At 41.6% G+C, this 19388-nt stretch overlaps 1 protein-coding gene and 1 long non-coding RNA gene across 3 annotated transcripts in view; one reads left to right on the top strand and one right to left on the bottom strand.

Annotated features, from left to right (window-relative positions):
- The window catches only part of LOC136998753 (uncharacterized), a 75836-nt gene that overhangs the window by 21687 nt on the left and 34761 nt on the right, over positions 1 to 19388 (top strand). The window lies entirely within an intron of this gene.
- LOC136998752 (uncharacterized) lies at positions 11121 to 17780 on the bottom strand. 2 transcript variants are annotated; one of them, XM_067351884.1, is made up of 2 exons: positions 16392 to 17780; positions 11121 to 13321 (listed from the first exon to the last, which is right to left on the bottom strand). In XM_067351884.1, the coding sequence occupies exons 1-2, from the start codon at positions 16459 to 16461 to the stop codon at positions 13089 to 13091; spliced, it is 303 nt and encodes a 100-aa protein (XP_067207985.1). In that variant the 5' UTR covers positions 16462 to 17780; the 3' UTR covers positions 11121 to 13088. The 2 variants fall into 2 exon arrangements, with proteins under 2 accessions (XP_067207985.1, XP_067207986.1); XM_067351885.1 differs by having other exon boundaries at positions 11121 to 13318; positions 16392 to 17779.

Genomic DNA, 19388 nt, shown 5'->3' with positions numbered 1-19388 from the left:
TGTGGCGACCACGCGACACGTTGTATGGCGCGCGCTTGCGAATTAAGCACACTCGCGGAGATAATCTCTTTATCGTTGGTCGCCTGGAAAGAAAAGCTCGCGGGTGAAAGTTCCACGGCACGTAAAAAGCAACGTCCGCGCCGTGAACCGGGTCGTTTGTATCGTGCGTTATGTTCTTTAATGAAATTCAATTTTATCTCTGCCGCCACGACGGGTTTGTACGCGATTACCTCTAACGTCTTTATTTTCCGGGTAGGTCTTTTTTTTTCTTTACGCCTTCGTCGCTCGCAAGCACAGTAATTCTCTCGGCTAGCTGGTGAGCACGTTGAAGGAACAAAGCGGATGAGGTAGTAGATAATAATTACTTACAAGCTGCATTCTTCAGGCTTGCACAATAGAGCGCTGTGTATAACAACTCATGTACGAGACGTGCCACTTGTAGTTTTATGCGAAAACAAATTAATTTTCGTCCGCAATTGCATATCTATCTAATCGCATCATTATTATATCACAATATAAATCCAAAATCTATAAATTACGACGAATACAAGTTAAAAAATTATTTTTTTATTGACACAATAAATATCAAATTATTTTTAATTTTTAATACGTGAACATTAAGAAACTGTTGTATAATTAAGTAAGATATGTATTAGGAAATTGAGCGGCAATTTTGTCACTCCAATTCTCTCACGTTTGAAACCACGCGAGAACGTGCGGCGTTTAGACAATTCGAAAAAAAATCGTCGCATAGTGTCATTAAACGTCGCTTTCACAAAACATCACGCGCCAGCTTTTTGCTTTTGGTTGTTTTACCAAACGTCAAAACACACTCGCTGCCGGAAACGCCGCCAATTCTTGCCGGAGGGTGTCGTCGCGGCGATTCTTCAAGCGAATATATATCTACACCGTGCTTTCGACAGCGGCTGCACACAAGAGAGCGGCGGCATCTGTGCGCGTACACGCTTTTTTTTCAGAGTCGGTGGGTCGTCATATTGCAGCAGGACAACGGTTTAAAATAATTTAGAAGCGACGCACGCGGAGAGAAGAGACAGGACAAAAAGAGAGAGAAAGAGAGAGAAAGAGAAGGAACGCGTGCGGGACAGCGGTGGTTCTCGTCGTAGTTGTCGTTGTCGTCGCCGTCGTCGTCACTGCTGCCGCCATCGTCGTCGTCGTCGTCGTCGTCGTCGTTGTCGTCGTCGTCGTCGTCGTCGTCGTCGTCGTCGTCTACGTCGACGAGAAAATAATGAATGCATGAGAGGGGCTAGGGGTGAAATGGGTGAGACGGGTGGTACCACGCGAGGCAACGTGTCGCGCACACGTGTTCGCTCGCCACCTCTCACGCGCTTCTCCACCTGCAACACCGCCACCCCCGACGCACGGTTTTCCATCCCCGTGGCGGTTCTCCTCCACTCGCTCTCCACGCATTCTTGTTTTTTTCCCATCCTTCCCACTCGAGGGAAAAAACGCCTCTAAATATTTACGGGACAGCTCACGCTCTGCGTATGCTTTATTTTAGCAGCCATTCGGTATAACCGCGTCCTTTCCCGCGAGAGACGCGGAAGATCGCGGTTAAGTTACGAGGTCTGCGCCCGGGAGACAGGGATGTATGTAGTTATTACGCGGCAACGGTAAACAAAGGAGACCATGAGCAAATTACTTCTTCTACTTTCCAAGCGAAGAGAAGCTTGGGGAGGGCGGTCATCCCGGCATTTTTCGCGGGATGCTTACCGACTCCTGTTCAACATAGCTATCTGCATTTATTATAGAGTTGGAATTACACTGTATTGCATTAAATAATTAAATCCGTACAGGGAACATATTTCTGATTCACAATTTGTGCTAATGCACCAAATAATGCTGTCAAAAATTGCGTGTGCTTATATATAATTCGAAAATGGAAATGCAAATAGTGGTATTGAACAAAAATTGATCGTCACTGAAAAACGTGTGAATTATTGCTCTCTGTCTCTCTCTCTCTCTTTCTCTCTCTCTCTCTGCTTTTAAAAAAAAAAATTAAAAATAATGACTGCGTGAAAAAATTAATTTTTTGAGAAATAATACAAAGATTTGAGAGAGAGAAAAATATATAATAAGTTATAATTTAAAGATAAATTAAATTTATTGAGACTTGATGATTTCGATATTAATCTAATTATTGACCTAAATTAATATGTTCATGTTAATAATTACATACATATTTATTTTAACATTACTTATTTAAAATTTATTTAAAATTATCTTAGATACACATCAAAATGGTAATGTATATTTTTGTAGAAGTTACATTCATTATAGTAGAAAAGAATATGCGGAAATATCAGGTTGACATGATTATGTTAATACATATAAAGGGCAGACTTAATAAAAACTAGAGGAGACCATTAGTGCGCTTTGCACAAGAATATAAAAATTTTAACTAAGCTCCGACATTGGAAACAGAGAGCAGTTTATGCTTCGAGCGGTTTTGCTCGCGGGAGGACACGCGATACCGCGATTTACGATAGCGAAACGACGCCATTGTTTACCCGTGCAGCTTCATTAATAATGACCGATGCTTGATGCTCATTGTCGGCGGTTATTCGTTTGTCCGTTAAGTATGAATAATTTTACTTCACGTCCTATTTTTAGTATGTAATCATCATTCAATATTATTGTATTACATATCTTCTTTTTAGAACGTTGTGTGCAACAAAATTAATTTTTAATTCTTTTTTGTTCGATAAAATTAGATGTCATTGCGAAATTTTGATTTAATATTTGCTATATGGGTCAAAAGTTCAATTCAACATTCTTCTATAAAATTTTATTCATTTTGATGTATTCATGCGTTATTATTGATCCATCCTATCATGAATTATTTTCAAGATAATTAAGAATTAAATTTACTTCATTTAAATATCCTATAGAATATATTACAGCAGATTTTATATGAATGTTCGAGAATGACACAAATGAATTTGCTATATCAAATAACATAAAATCAATAACACTAGTTTTGGAAATGAGAAATGAAACGTTTTTATGTACAAAGTATTCTTCGGAATTATATGAAACAATATCGATATCGAAAAATGATACCAGATGCCGTCGGCAAAATTGGGAGGATTAATAATAAATGTCTGTGTAGCCTTCAGTCGCGTTATCTGGGAATTTGAGATTTTATAGGTATCACATGATTAGCCCCGTGGCGTGAAAAAGGCGAGAGAATTTTCATGGGAGAGAAAGAGGGAGAGGATCGGGTCGATGGCTCGTGCTGCCGCTTCGGCCTTTTTGGAGTGCCGAAGAATGAGTTCGTTGGACCGTGGAGAAACGTGACTGCATAAAAGTAGGATCCACTTTAAAGGTCTTTGATCCTACCCGTGTCTGTCTCTTCTAGGAATATATGCGTGCACACAGTTCATGGAACAAAGTGGAATATGGAACGGAACGGTCGTTCACGGGAGAGAAGTAGGGTAATATGGAGTGGCGTTCGAGAGCGCGCGAGATGAGACGGCTCTCTTTCTCTCCTTTTTTCCCCTTCTCTCTCTTACTTGCGCAAATATTATTTCCATATTTACCGAAATGGCACAGTATCCATTCACGGCGATAATGCGCGAGGCTGGTCTCACTAGCTTGTATCGAGGTTGTAGCGCCGCGATTCTTATATCTTCCGGTACGTAACGTACATTCTCGCGTTATGTTGTAGCCGCAATGGCCCGCTGCACGGCGCCCGCAAAGAATACTAAATGCAAAACGTGTTCCGCAATTTGTCTGCCTTTATGTGGCGAGCGGAGATACAAATTTCGGCAAGCATAAAGCTCGCGCGATATATATTTAACGGTGAGAAACATTCCGCATACATGTCATTCGTCCTTAACTCTCTCTTTTGCAATTATTTAATTTTTAACATTAAATTTCCAAGTAAGATCCAAGTACATATAATGCGTATGTGTCAAATAAGTCTTAAATCATAGAAAAATATGCTGTATAATTTATTCTTAACAAATCCTATAAAATTATTAATCGTAAAATAATTCTACAAGAAAGATTGAGTAATTGTCGAAAGTAATTTTGCAAATATATAAAATCGTCTAACGCGTTTCAGAAATTTTATCACGGCGAAAAAATTATATTTAACGTTGGATTTAGATATATATTAGATAAAACGTACAATATTCTAAAAGCCTAAAAAATAAAAGTGCTTCAAATCTGCAAAAATCTTTAATGGTCTTGTCTTTATCTTCCACTTTTTACCGAAATCCGGGTTTCATTAAAAATCGCGAACGCGCAGCCGTGCTTACGATCATCCGGTAAGATATCTTTGCCGGGACATTATCCTTGTCTATTCACTAATTTCACGGGCCGCGCATGCACGCGCGGCTAGCCAATTGCACATTCTCGCGCGAACGTCGTTTCAAAGTCGACCGGCAGCGAATATATTCGCGCGGGTCAGCCATTCTATTTTTGGCAGCGTGCCGGGTGACATTAATCCTCGGAGACCGCGGACATAAAGGTAGGTAGGTAGGTTGGCGGGTGAACGAGAAGAGAAAAGTCCGCTCCTCTCCATTTGGATTCGTCGCCGGCACGAAAATACCCCTTTTGTTTCTTCTAATGCCTGGCTCTACCTCACCCCCTCGCGTCCTTCCATCCCTACCGTTGCGCTTTCGCTTCGTTCGCCCGCTTCTTCTCTCACTCTCGTGCCCGGCGTCGTATATGCCGCACTCCCTATTCTTTCCTTCCTGCTACAAACCCCCTTTTGGACGGAACGCGCGACTAGAATCTGCGCCCTCCTCTCGTGTTTCTGGGATAATGAAAGGACTGCCGAAACGAAGTCCATTGACGGCGCCCCACCGTCGACCCGCCTCGTTTAATCCTGCCAGAGTACGCCGGAATCCGCTCGTATATCACGCGGAAATAAAGAGTTTACCGTCCGTCGCTAAAAGCATCACCGCCCGTGATGCATCCGGGAAATCCCCGAGATCCGTTTCCGCGGTTGTGCGGAACGCACGCCTCGTAATTATGCATTACACTTCCCGGTTACGTTGCTGCTGGTCGTCCTTTTTTTCTGCTTTTAGTTAAAATCTTTATTTATTTATCGAAAAAGCCAAAGACACACTATAGACCATCGTGAAAAATTATTGAAACATTCGTCAAATAATGCATACGCTCTGTCGACTACGCGATTTCAATCCCACAAATTGTTTCGCGATGAAAAAGTCTCGGTATTCGCCGGTGACGTCGCGATTCCCCGCAATACCGCTAAGAACCTCGTTCTTTACGAGGACTCTTTAGTGGTAGAATAATCCTCCGTATCCAGCACTCAGCCATTACCATTAAGGCAAACTTTCTCGGTTATAGAAGCAACACATTTTCATTTTATTAGCCTTATTAGATAAGATGGTTCTGCGTCGTGAGCGGAAGGCGGCACGTCGACGTGAATCGCGGACCGATCAAATTGAAATGCCCCAGTAATATGCGACATCACAGATCGCCTCTGTTCCCGGTGGCAGTCGAAGGCCCATTGCTTTCGTGGGCTATCCATACTCAGGATGCCACGGTGATCGTGTGGAAACTGTAAGTCGCGAACGTGAGCCATTGGCGATACGTGATCCTGCGAAGTGGACCGTTCCTAGCACGTTCGACTATCGCAAAGTAAAGCTGGTTTACCCACACCACGCTTGCCGAAGCACCCTTTAAGCCACTATCCACGATACACGACTATCGATCGGACGTCCGTTTGAAAAAGAGATTCTCCACTGTAGACACTGCGACGCGTATCTGTCCTCGCGAAGTTAAAAGTCGCGACAAAGGCATTTGGAGTGAAATTGTGGATAATAGCTCCATTCTAATAAATGATATTAACTGTGATATGGGAATTACTAACGAATATGCAAATGCAATATCTTTAAAAGTGAACAAACGACTTCGCCACTAATCCATTTTAAATTACTGTCTTTTTACAACATGGCCACTCGCAGTGCTAAAACCTTATTAACTCGCGGAAAGGAATTATTTAACGGAAGAAACCTCCTCTCGTAATACAAGGAATGTATACATGTCGCGTTTAAACCCGTTTCCATTGCCGACTTAATTTCACCCATGGCTTCCTTCGTCCGAAGTTCGTTCGCGAGTTTGAATATGATAACGCGGAGGGAGAGCACCTCGATTATCTCCGGGGGAATTTATTTGAATATTCTTTATTTAAAGCGTAACTTCAATACTTTAATACTGTTGGAACTCGCAAATTCTGTAACGCGTTCTGTGTGAAATGCGCTGAATAATCCAGCGTGCCCCGAGCAGCATACTGACGAGAGGGCGATGTTACAAAAATGGGAATTTAAGAGCACTCCGTCACGACGCTCATGAGATGTTAGCGCTTTTAGAAAATATTAAATTTAATGTTGTTTATTCATTTATTATGTTCTATTGCGTAGAAAGTGCTGAAATGTTTTAATTCACGCCAGCATAAATATTTTAATTGTTACAGCAATCGGCGGATTTGATTGCAATTAATTTATGAGAACGCATTGCGGTGTAAACTGCGTGATTAAATTATGAGTTTTCTGTTTCCACGCTGCGGCATTACATTAGCAACGGCTCCAATTTTTTGGAGGACTCGAGAATACCGCGTTTGCAACGTTCTCCACTTTGATTCGCGTTCGCTCGGGCATCGAAAGGCGCCGCCTCGCGCGACGCCTCATAGAAAATGTCTATGGGAAAAGCGTCACTGTGTGGAAAAAGAGTGATTTAAGGAAGTTTGCCGACATACGGCGGACGCGACAGCTGTACGCGATAGCGTGCTTACGTTTCCACTCTCGTTTTAATTTCATCCAGCGGGCTGTCTCGCACGACGGAGAAAATTTTGACCGCAAGCGCGCCCGGCCGCGCACTTCAGCGCTTTCTCACGAGCATTTTTGCGCCGTAACCGTTGCATTATGCACGCAGCACCGGGACGATATTACGGCGCATCCATCTTGAGATCCGAAACGTCACTACAGTACGAATTATCAAACTAAATTCCATCGCGATATTCGCGGAGATTATTTCCACGAGATTGTAGACGCTTTCTTCTATCACTCTTCCCCGCACCACTTCCTTGCATTCCCTCTTGTCGCCCACTCCTCCCCCCTGCCCATCGGTCTGAACAACCCTCGGCCCGCCGAAGCTCGCAGCTCGGAATTGTCGAAGAAGCCCTTCTCCTACTGGGAAGAAGTTTTTAGAATCCCGTCGGGAAATTAAAAGTCCGACGGCGACGCGAGTCGATGACAGCGCTTCGTTAATGCGAGAGTAAACTATAGGAGTATTCTGCTTGTAAAAAAAAAAGGAAGATACCGTGAAATCAGGTTAGAGGATTCGACGGCATCCTGATGCTCGATGGGGAATGCATTATTCTCGGAGCAGAAACGGCGAAGGTGACTCTTGCGAGAATCGGCGGGGCGAACGGAGAGAGATCCCTACTGATTTATTGAGCTGTTGCGGAAACACGGTGTCGAATTTAAACCGATATCATCGTCTTGCATGCTCGCACGAGACGCGACTTGTGTGACGCGCGACATTCGGTGTGGCGATATATCCGACTCGAGAACAGCGCTACTTATCTTAATCTCAGTCCGGTATATATTTACTACTATTGATTTATCGGCACGTAGGAGTTTAGCTGTAACATTAAGCGCATCGGCGGTTCCTATATATTTATTTTTCATCAAATATCATATTTTCTAGAGCATTACATTAAAGATGTCCCGCTTTTCATTCTCGATAATTCCGCTGTTTCTTCGAGTTTTTCCTGAAGTGCTAATATGATTACAGAACAATTAACACCGATACGATTGCTAGAATACAAAATATTGTGCTGTAAGTTTATACTTTTATATCCAACTGCAAACTTTCGTTGCCTTATTTTTCCATTTGCTTCATCTCGACAAATTTTACTGAAAGTTACATTCCCTTTAACATTTGAAAATCGCGAAATAAATCTTGATGAGAAACATGAATTTAGTCAGTAGAGTAGTTAAAGAATTTTTTTCAACTGACGCTTGTAACCATCATTTCCTTTGTGCTTTCCAACAATCGGACAAATTTTAAAAGTGTGTCGCAAGCATCCTTAATTGTGAAAATCACGAAAGCGATAACAACGAGGCAGGCAAGATTGCGGTTTTGATATTTTCTCTCGAGTGACTTCATCGAAATTGCAACTGCGAGAAGCATACAAACTTTCATTTGTTTACGGTCTTTACAAATTGACGAATCCTTATCGTAGGGTGAATGTCGCTTTCAACAACTTCAGAGTAAAGCTTCCGTAGAAAGTACAGTGGATCGTTCAACGGGAGCGACCCGCGACGATAACTTCTCGAGTCGAGCTATCTCATTACGAGAAACTTAAGTCGAAATTTGCGCGAGAAGACGCCAAGCGTTTTCCCCCGCATCGTTGCCCCTTTGCCGGCAGACTACGACGATACTGATTTAATAACGTGAATGAGGAACATTACGAAGAACGTGACGAGAGGAAACTGAAGAAAGTCGAGCGTCTCTTTCGCTTTTCTTATCTTCGTCTCATATCTACCAACGGAAAATTAGTTACAACAAACAAATATATTGCGTTTCTTGATCTTGAACAGCTGACTGGAACAAAGTGCGAAGGTTTGCAGCGATATCTCGATGTCATTTTTTTGCATCTTGTAACGTGGAAGATTACGACGTTTCCGTGCATTTGCGAAAAGAACATCGCAAACAATGGCGGGAAGAGAGAGAGAGGGGGGGGGATACGCCGTTTCGACGGTGCATCGCATCGTTTCGCGGCGCGGCTGCGTCGGGACAAAAAGAAATGACGTACGGAGCGACGAGGAGGGTGTAGCGCGACCGAGAGCGAGGTGGTGGATTCTGCGGAAAGGGAGGTTTGAAAGAAAGAACGAAGAGGACCCGAGCGGGAGGTAAAGGGACGCCGAGGGGAACCGAGAAACGAACGACGGTGGTCCGTGGTTACCACGAACTACACAATAGTTGGCCGTCTCACAATAGAGCAGCCCACGGCTGTGAGCGAGCAGACGGAATGAGTTTTTCCTTCGTTTCGAGTCGCGGGGACTATTTTAGTTTCCATTCTTTCGTTTCGTGCCGCGGCCTCTCTCTCTCTCTTTCTTTTGCTCCCGCTTCTCTTCGACTCACCTTTTATCTTCTTCTGTGTTTCTCTCGCCATTCTTTTCTCACCATCGCGCGCAGGACTCCTTACTTGTCCCTTTCACGACCCTTTCTTTCGCTCACACGGTCCGGCCTCGTCTCATTGGGACGTCTCGCAACGGGCATCATAAAGTTATTATTTTACGGATGCGCGTGAGACGAGTGGAAAGAGGACAAGCCGGGACTCACTTCGTTAGCTTCGAGGGCCAACGCGACGGACTGATTCCCGGCGGAACGCCCGCGCGGACCGGAATTAATTTGTTCCCGGTTAATTCCGGTCACGGACGCGGACCACCTTGGTGTCTTCGAGACATGACAGACTTGACTCTATGCAAGCGATGACGAAATCGAGGTTTATGTATGCAATCAGGAAGAACGGAATAACGAAAAAGAGTTATTCGCCTGAAAATACAGCTTGTTAATTTAGAATTTTTGATTCTAATAAAATCAGTACGCATTTAAATAAACAGCAGGGCGCAAGAAATAAGTTTGAAATTTTTTAGTTACTGTTAAAAATTGCTTCTAAGAAATGAGAAATTTCCTCACAAATAAAACAAAGGATCTTCAGCTCTTTCAATGAGATTTATAAAAAAAATTGAAATATCGATAAATATTTTATTGTACAAAATATCTATCGCTCGTGCCGTTGAAGTGAACAGTTTTATAAATTCTTCTTTTATTTTCTATTTTCTATTTTCTTATTCATGTTTTATTCTAGCGTTTCACTTGATACTGACTTTCAAGTATAGATTGAAAGAATAATGGAATAGTCGACAGGTCTGATCTAAGTGGATCTTTTGATGGAAAACTAAGTCAAATTTTACGTTAAATTACATCTTTGAATAAATTACATTTAGCTTTTTTCATGCTTCTCTTGTCCACGTTTCCTTTCTCCGTCTTTTGATAAACGTGCAGGCGGAGAAGCATTTAATTAAGGTTTAATTAGGATTAGATCAAAACTGAAGCTATTATTATGACAGAAGGCTTATAGGAGGCGGAGCACGCACAATACGAAGAGCTCTCCGACGAAAGGCACGTGAGACCGAAATTAATTTGTTTTCTGGTGATTTCCAGCTTGCTTGGACCACCTACATGACACATATTTTTTTCCTACCATTAAATATTCCCCGTGTGAAACTTCTTTTTTATATCCCAGAGATAATAATTGAAATGCTGACTTAAACTGTTTCACGAAATACTAAACACATTTTACCATAAAAGAGGACACGAATGAATATTCAACGTCCATAAATTCGAAACCATTCGTTTATTAAATACCTTTCCAATCTGCGCCTTTCTACTGCGTGAAAGAGAAATTATTTTCCCACCGATGAACATTTCGCGTATTATTTTCCCATGAAGCAATTTCGAAAGAAACAAAAATTATTTTTTTATAATCCAAACGAAAAGTAATCGTTGCATAATATTGTTGAATCTGAATTAAAATCATTGTGGTAAGAGAAATAAGCACACAATTTCTCTCTTATTCTCAAGGAATGATAATACGTAAACGTACAAGATTGCGACAGCTGCAGCGAACGGAAAATGTTATTGTAGCGCTTTGCTACAATGAATGTCGCCGCATTTATTTAAACATTTCATTATTATTTAAATTACAGTCGCGAAATTGTGTCGAGCGATGCTTTACATTGAAATTAGATCGAACGTTTCCAAGTTGTATGCTTTGATACACGCGCGTAATGTATTCCGGATTCATTCCCCGTATATCAAAAATCGTGAATATTCGTTTTGGCAGGTGGACATATCTGCTTAATCGCTAGGTTTAAAGATTTATGACGCGGCGGCCGGTCCGTTACGCCATTCGAAATCATTTTTCGATTGATTATCACCGGTCGTGTGCTCTTTTTTTTCCGTCGTTCTCGTGGAGCTGTCACGGAAAAAAATATTTTCCGACCGTAACACGCGGCTTCAGGTACGCACATATCTACGAATCTCGTTTCATGAAACAGCGAATTTTCGAGTTACAAATAAAATCGGCGCGGCACAGTAACGAATATCGCGCACCATTTCACGTATCTATTAACTTTTCGATCGCGACGCGTCGAAATGAAAAAAAAAAAAAAACCAAGAGAGGGGTAGAAAAAACAAAAACAAGCAAACGAACAAAAAAAGAAGGAAGGACAGACCGGTCCATTGTTAACGTGTCCCAATTATTTCGCGTGGATCCGCTCGTAAATATTGAGCCTCTGCGTGTCTGCCGGAGTGGAGATATCCCGCGCGTCGCTTTCTCTCGCTCCCTTTGTGAGCACACGACATACGGAAAGAGGTGTACTCGGCCAAGACGCCGCTGCAGCGACGTGAACAAAACACACTTTTTGAAGCTGAATCTGGCCGAAAGGAAACTTCAGCATAAGAATACTGTCGTCTAAAGGAGTCGCGCGCAACGTCATTAGTGAGATATAATTCTAAAGAGCCCGGACGCGCGTATCTCGGGGTGCTTTCAAATGATTTTTATTTGATGTCAGACTGCATGGAAAACTGTGTGATGAAATATATCAGTCGGGATTGAGTTGTACTCCGTCTTGGTCTGCGCTGTAATAATATCCACGTTGTACGCTCGACAGATCACGCCGGCTTTCATATCTCCATAATGACAAAAACACTCGCGGCTTAGCGATATACTATCGAAAAATATGATGCGATTTCGAACGTTGGAAAATATACAATATGTATCATATATCGTGTCGACTATACACAATAGTTTGCGTAAATTAAATTATTCTGCATATCAAGATTAATAATTATTACGTGATAAATAAATGCTAGCAGAGAGTGTTGGATTATAAAACAACACGTGTGTTTTACGCGAAACTCTATATGCAAAATAACGTGTGTGCGATGTGAATATCATATAATGTAATGTGATTATTCCTTTGTTTTCTTGTACGACGCTCATTTACAACAGAGTCGACTTTAATCCTCAAAAGTGAGAATGCATTCCGTTACATCGAGCAGAATTCCCGCCTCTCGCATGAATTCTCGACGAAATTGTTGACGGGATAAGCCGCAAGATCGGTGAAGCGCGAAAAACACACGTGCCTAGGGAAAAATATATGTATCGCCGTTCGTCTCGTTCATTAAAGCGTACGCTCGACAATGCCGCAGAACAGAATTATTTTTGGTTTATCGCGTCGCTTAATGAATTTCCCAGTCACGCGAGAAGCCGCTTTGCCGCACGAATCGCCAGCAAATTCGCAACAACTGCTTGGTCGCTGTCACGATGACTGCTCTTCAACGGTGATGAACATGGAAAGGCCCTCGTGACGCGATTCGTCACATTAAACGAGAGAAATTCCAATCAAAGTCAAAAGCAGAGTGAACAATTGTTATTGATGGATACGCAGTTATCGCGAGTTAAACAAGGGTGACACGTGATGCAAAAGATATCGCTCTCTCGCGCTTAATAATTTTCCATTATTCAATACGACGGCGTTAATTGTGTTACGAAAGAAATAAGTTAGAAATATTTGCATTCTTTTTTTTTAAAACGCTTAAGACTGATTTCTTAAGTTTGATTACTACAGCTGGATCCTTTTAAGTTTGCCCGAAAGACGAAATATATTTTCTCTCCTTTTATTTTATTCAATTGAATATTTGTGTCAATAGATATTTGATAGATATTGATATCAAATTATTATTTTATAAATTATTATTTTGTACATTTTGTAATACAATCTTGAATTTATTTTCTTATTGTTAGTTTCTCAATTTTGGACTGTGAATAAACGTTACAATGAATAGTGAACAAATGAGAATGAACAGAGATATATGATTCGTGAGAACAATACACACTTTCGTACAATTCGACACTTATTAGCAATAGAGACGATAGTACGAGAACTCTCTTTTGAACTGACTGGCTGATGTCGCAAAGATATCTTGCGCTGAGAAGATTTCGCCAAACTCTCAGTTCAAGCGTCTTCGTGCTGCGTGTTAACTTTCTGTTTGCTCGGCGTGCTCGACTGCGCGTTTAAACGTAGGCAGAGCTTCCTTAATGCTTTCTCCATTTCTTCGGGAGTAACGCAGCTCTTACCAGTCGCCGTAGCCAAGTTCTTGGCGTCTTGCAGACACTCCTCCAATATACTTTCGATGACGGCCGAGAGGGCGGCCTGCGCTCTGCCGGATATGACATACGCTTGATCTGCTGTTCAAAATTAGCGACTGATGTGAACAATTCTCTTATAAAACGTTACACTCTAGGAAAAATATTTAGTTGAAAAAATCAAATTTTTATTACGGTAACAAAAATATTTGGTTGAAATATGCTCAACCAAATGTATTTAGTTATCCTAAACAAATGTCTTTATTAGTAACACTTTTTCCCTACAATTGCTTTCCTTGATATAACAACTAAAAATATTAACAAAACAAGATTTATTAATTTAAACAAAAATGTTTTATTAATTTAACTAATTTCTTACACGTAATATTAACCCTAACTCAGTGAGAAATGACAGGTTGAAAAGATGTATCATAAGTATATTAGACGTCTAGTCGATATCTAATAGATGTTCTTTCGACCTGTATTTCTCACAGGAAGTCTAATTTTGCTTTATTCAACTAACTTTATTAACTTGATTATTTGAACTAAATATAAAATCTAGAAATTGAACATTTTCTAAGAAATAAATTATTTGGTCAAGACAACAAAATGTAAAAATTATTTTAGCAAAAACAACTAAATCTTTCATAATATAAAACGAAATATTTGATTGCTATAAATAAAAGCAACTATAAAATTTTGTTAAAAACACTAAATTTTTTTCCTGGTGTAAGCTTGCTATAAAAAGATTGGGTAGGAAAACATTCCATATTATTATTCTAACATATAAAACTGCAGATTGTCAAAGATGAGACATTTTCATAGTCGACCGTAAAGTTATAATGCTATTGTAATTTATATGAATATTTCTTTTATTTTCGCAATGTTTTTTCAAATTCATATTTTCTAATTGTTGGTGTGAAACCTGATTATATTCTACCTAATTTTGGAACGTTTAAAGCTTAAAATATAGAGATGATGGCTATTTGAGTGTAAGCCAGAAATAGTGTCGATCAAGATAGAAAATTAACGAAAAGTAAATCAGTAACAAAAAACTCATAATGTAGAATCAGGTTGGTACACGGAAATGTGTATTCTTTTCCTTTTTCCAAACGATTCACATTTTTAATATAACGACGGGAACAAATTTTGATAGGATCTACGCTACTGATCCTTCCATGATTGCGAGGGTGGTACCGCGATTGATCGACAACGATTTCGGCTTCGCATTCCGCCCACTGGTATACATTTTTTATTTCCACGCGGTTGTGTATTCCACTGTCGATCCACGCCCGACCTCCGCGCCGTTGAATTCGAGGACAAAAAAACGCGCCGCGGAAGAGGGTGGAATTCGGTCGCGCGAGGGTGCGCGCTCGTGCCAGGGAAACAGCGAGCGATCCCGCGAGAAGATGGTCCTTTCCGCACGCGATGAAATATGGATATGTTATATAACTCGCGTACGTATAGCATACATGGCTTCTGGAGTCGTCTGTGCGAGCACGAGAAATCCTTCTGGTGAAGAGATACGTCCGGGGAATTAATCGTCGACAGATAAATCGATATCGGTGACGCGCGCTTGCGCTACCTTTGTCATCCGCGATCGATCGATAATTAGACATGAACGAGCAAGAATCCCTTCGCTGATGAGTATCCGGCGGAAAACCGAAACCGCAACATTTGATGGTGCCGCGATTGCTTCGCGAAAAGATGAGGACGGTCGATGAAAAATTTCGTGAAAATTTCGTGAAAATTTCGTGAAAATAGGAGGCACGTGTGGCGTGCATTTTTTATCGTCGAAAAAAAAATCTCGACTGCAAGAAACTGAATTATTGATGTTAGCGCGCGTCATAGTTAAAAATATAGCGGATAACAGCCACACCGTTACAAATCGTTTTCGAAGGATGCGTTTTAAAAAACGTATATTTTCGTCTTTTTTATATTGATTATTATAGTATAATTAAGATGTTAATATTATAGCAACGAGATACGCTCAATTATTTGCACACTTTTTTCTTCCTAATTGCTAATGTAATGTAAATATTCTTGGATATCAATTTAAAAGCCAAACATCTCTATCTAGACAATTCATTCGTTTAACAAAAAGATCTTCTCGGACTCTGATATAAATTCTGGATCCTAAGCTACGCGCTGTAGATTTAAATGGTAAAATGGTCCTGCGATTACTCGTGCTTTAAGCGATGGCGTACTGCATTTCTCCTCTTCCTTTCTCCCTCTCGTTCGCCCGCTCGCTCGACGAAATGCACAACGATTAAGCGCAACATCTCGCGTCAGCGGATTCTTACTTTCGGTCCGTCGTTAGTTTGCGGCGTCGGAGCCGTTCTTAATTCCGCCGTTATATCCGCGGCGTATCACGTACATATAGGTGTGGCGTTTTATCGGCGTGGGTGTATCTCATTTTGTAAAGTGCACGACCACTTCACTCTCGCCACGTTTGTTGCTCATTCATCCCCTCCGGCTTCTTCCACCGTGATTTCCGCCCGTTTCACCCCCTCCCCCCTTCCTTACTTCGCCCGTTCTCGCTTTCCCCTCCCCGAAATAATCTGTCGTGAATTTCTGCGACTCGATGACGGAACAACGTACCGGAAATGATGCGGGCTCGATGAAGTGCCGGAGCGCGCGCGAGCTCATCGTCCGCAATTTTCAAAACGACCAAACGCTTGCTCGGTCGAATCGGCGTCTCGAGATACCATTCTTGTGTGTACCAAGATTATATTGCACACTCACCCCGCCGAGGTATCACGGCGGAATATAAGAGGGAGTAGCGGAGGAAGAGAAGCAGATGGGATGGGGGTTGTGCGTTCTTTGAAGCCGGGACGCCCCGTATATTGTACGATGCGAGACGCGGGTGAGAAAGATTGTAATGGATTTTCGTAGCTTGGAAAGTGAATCGCGCGCGAGATGGAATAAACGCGCCGGAGCAAAGCGCTCCGCGTCGCGTCGTGCCGCGTTTAATAACGCGCGTTAAATTATCTTCTGTCAACGAATAATTATCGCACGCGCGCACGCAGGACGACGGGAAGTTGTAACGCGGCGAATTTTCTCCTTAAGCAATTTTACGCTTCTCGGAATTAATACCGATAATAATAATAGTACCAATCTAACAGTAATAATAATTTATTTATAGGTTAATCTCAGTGCAAATATTACGTACTTCCCTGACCTCTGATGTCGTACAATTTCTTAATTTGACGCCATTTGCCAGGTCGAATTTTACGACGCATTCTGTAGCCTCCGAGATGTCCTTTGATTGTTAATTTAAAACATGGTCAATAAAATAATTTGGATAATTTGGAAGTTCAGATCTTAATCAAAATGTCAAATCGGCGTTGCCTGTAAAACAAATGTTTAACGCTACCGTGACTGTTCTGCGATATTAGGTTTTAGGCTACACTTCAAGTCTTTTGTATACAATATTGATTTTTTAATTTCATTTTTCTCATATAGGTGACTTTGATTTTATAATTATGATTATTTCAAGCCATTTAGTCTATTGCCATTTTTCAAAGCTGCTTGCATAGATAAAATATTTGCCCATTGAACGTCTCTTACTTCGAACTCGGGTAAAACATAAAAGTAACATAAAAGTTTCTGTTTGGTGACGTGCCGTGGCATCTTGGTCGGAGCTAAAACGATAGAATTCTTCTCTAGCTATTGCTGCGTACCCGAAAAGGTTGAAAATATTGAACCTCGGAAACTGCAACAGTGCAAACAAATTGTTCAATATGGAAAAAGAAGAGCCGGTCGAGTGGCCAGTTAAAATACATTTTAATTTCGTTTCAATTCTTTATAACATTAATTTTATTTTTTATCACTTTTTCACACAAACGATTTTATTACAAGTAAAGAAATATTTCATCATAAAAGCAGGTGCACATATATATTTTAAATAAATCGTATTTGCTAGAAATTTAGCATTTTCACCAAACAATAGCATGACGAATTGGTCATAAATTAAACGATACAGATTGATGAAACAAACCGAAAGTCTGACAAATTGCTCGATCGTGATCGGCGGTTATGCGTGAAAAATTCCGTATCTTGAGATGCAAGGTTGAATGCGCGGCTGGCATATTTACACCCCTTACACGAGAGATACGGAGGAAACATCTGTGAGGCGAGACGAGCGTCGGCATTACGAAGGATTGCGGTTTGCATACTCCAGTCGACGCGAGGCGATAGACAGGAGTCTAAGACTGCTCATACCAATCTGTCGCGTCCTAGTTTAACCGCTAATTATTATACATTGCTACACAAATAGATGGCATTTAATCGACTTCCGACACAACGCACGTAAGAGTTCTTCAGTCTGGGCACTGAAAGACAATAAAGAAAAAAAAGAAAAGAAAGATGAAAAATGAAGAAGACGCAGCCAGCTGTCGCAACGCTGTAAAATACGGTTGTTGATGGCATTGCCGGCGAAGAGAACGCCGCTTTAATCGTATCAGCGGTAGGGAGCCGTGCGAAGTAGGCCGTGGAATACGGGAAATTAAAGGGGTATTAGGAAACGGGTTATGAGGAAACAAGCCTCACTCTTTTTCTCTCCCAATCTTGTTCTCTCTCTCTCTCTCTTTCTCCCAGTATTTTTACCCTCCGTAAATCTTTTTCATCGGGAAATTCGACGGCGCGCGAGATGAAATTTATGAACTCCAATGCCTCCAAGACTTTTTCCCTCGTAAAAGGAAGAAAGCGGATCCGCGAGACACTTAACTCGGTAACGTCGGCAGGGTTTATCGGGAGAGGAGAGCCAATTACTTTACCCGAGCGAAGCGAGAAAGTAAAATTTGTAACGGAAGTTCGGCAATACTACGCGCGGTGAGGAGAGGGGTGGTGATTCCGCGTTGACGTATCGCGGCGTCGAGTTTCGAAATGAAATATCCGGTTCCCGTACATTCGATCTTTCATCGAACGTATATTTCAACTTTGTCTAACGACTGCGTTATTAGGTTGGCGTTTCGCCGTTCATATCCTGACAGGCGTAAGGATGGATATGCGATAAAAGTGAAATATTAAACCTCTTTCAGCATCATGCCGACAGCTACTTATACCATTACTGTTAATAAAGACGAGAGCCTCGATGTATAATAATAGAGAATTTTCGACGCATTGTATAGAATAAATGAAATCATCTCGATAGTTTCTCGTTTGATTATGCTGTTGTCGGCAATTATTAGCTTCAAGTCTCGAAAAATCAGCATTTAATTTTGAACACGTAAAGTTTTATATTTAGAAAAATATTTCCAGCTTTTCTCTAAAAGAGAAATCGTGCTATGTAATTTATATAAATTTGAAGGAAAGATGAAAATGCTATTTTAGAACATTTGTTTTTATATACCCCCTATTTCAGTCTACCCTCCACTAATTCGCATCAAATCCGCCGATGTTCTCCCTGAAATTCGCTTGCTACATTACGCGTCACGTTATATTGCGCTTTTACGATAAGCGCGATTACGCTTTACGGCGAGTCACAAAATCTATATTCCGTACGCGGGCTTTACAAGCTTACACCATTTTCTCGTAAAAATGGACAAGAAACGACCGCTGCCGCTCTCATCGCCGCCATCGAGGAAGTTTCCTCCTTTTCGCCCCGCGTAATTTCGACGCAGCCGATAGTTTCGGGCTTCGGAAAATGCCGCGCGTCCGCATTAGCTTCCGGATTGCAATTTGCAGGCCGGGAGAAAAACAAATCAGTTTCTCGCATCGCTTCGGACGCGGTGAAAAAAGGTCGATTCGACGAACGTAATTAGCCGCTTCCGTCGTATCCGGTTCACGGCATGTAACTGGCGTGTCGAAAATTTTCCCGGGAAAATTACTGGGATCGGCGGGCTTCTCCCCCGGCGAATACGACGCCGTAAAATTTCACGGTATCGTACCGCGAACAATATCCCCGATATTCCCGGCTTTCGAAGCCACGTCGCGAATACGATACCCTAAGGGCCTTCGTCATGGTTACTTTTGTTCTACGACCAACGCCGCGTTCCGCCGATCCCGCCGTTTCTGTTACGCGATCAGTATAGTCGAAATGTCAACACACACGAACGCGCGCGCATGCATTACGTGCACACGATGTGCGCGTAACACGTATGTAACGCGACGCAAACGATGCAATCAATATGTAACGAGGCAGATGCAAACGCGGAAAATAGACGTT

This window comes from Linepithema humile, chromosome 3 (assembly GCF_040581485.1).
Source record: "Linepithema humile isolate Giens D197 chromosome 3, Lhum_UNIL_v1.0, whole genome shotgun sequence".
NCBI classification, from domain to species: Eukaryota; Metazoa; Arthropoda; class Insecta; order Hymenoptera; family Formicidae; genus Linepithema; species Linepithema humile.
Note: the sequence above shows the minus strand (reverse complement) of the source record. Positions and strands in the feature narration are given on the sequence as shown.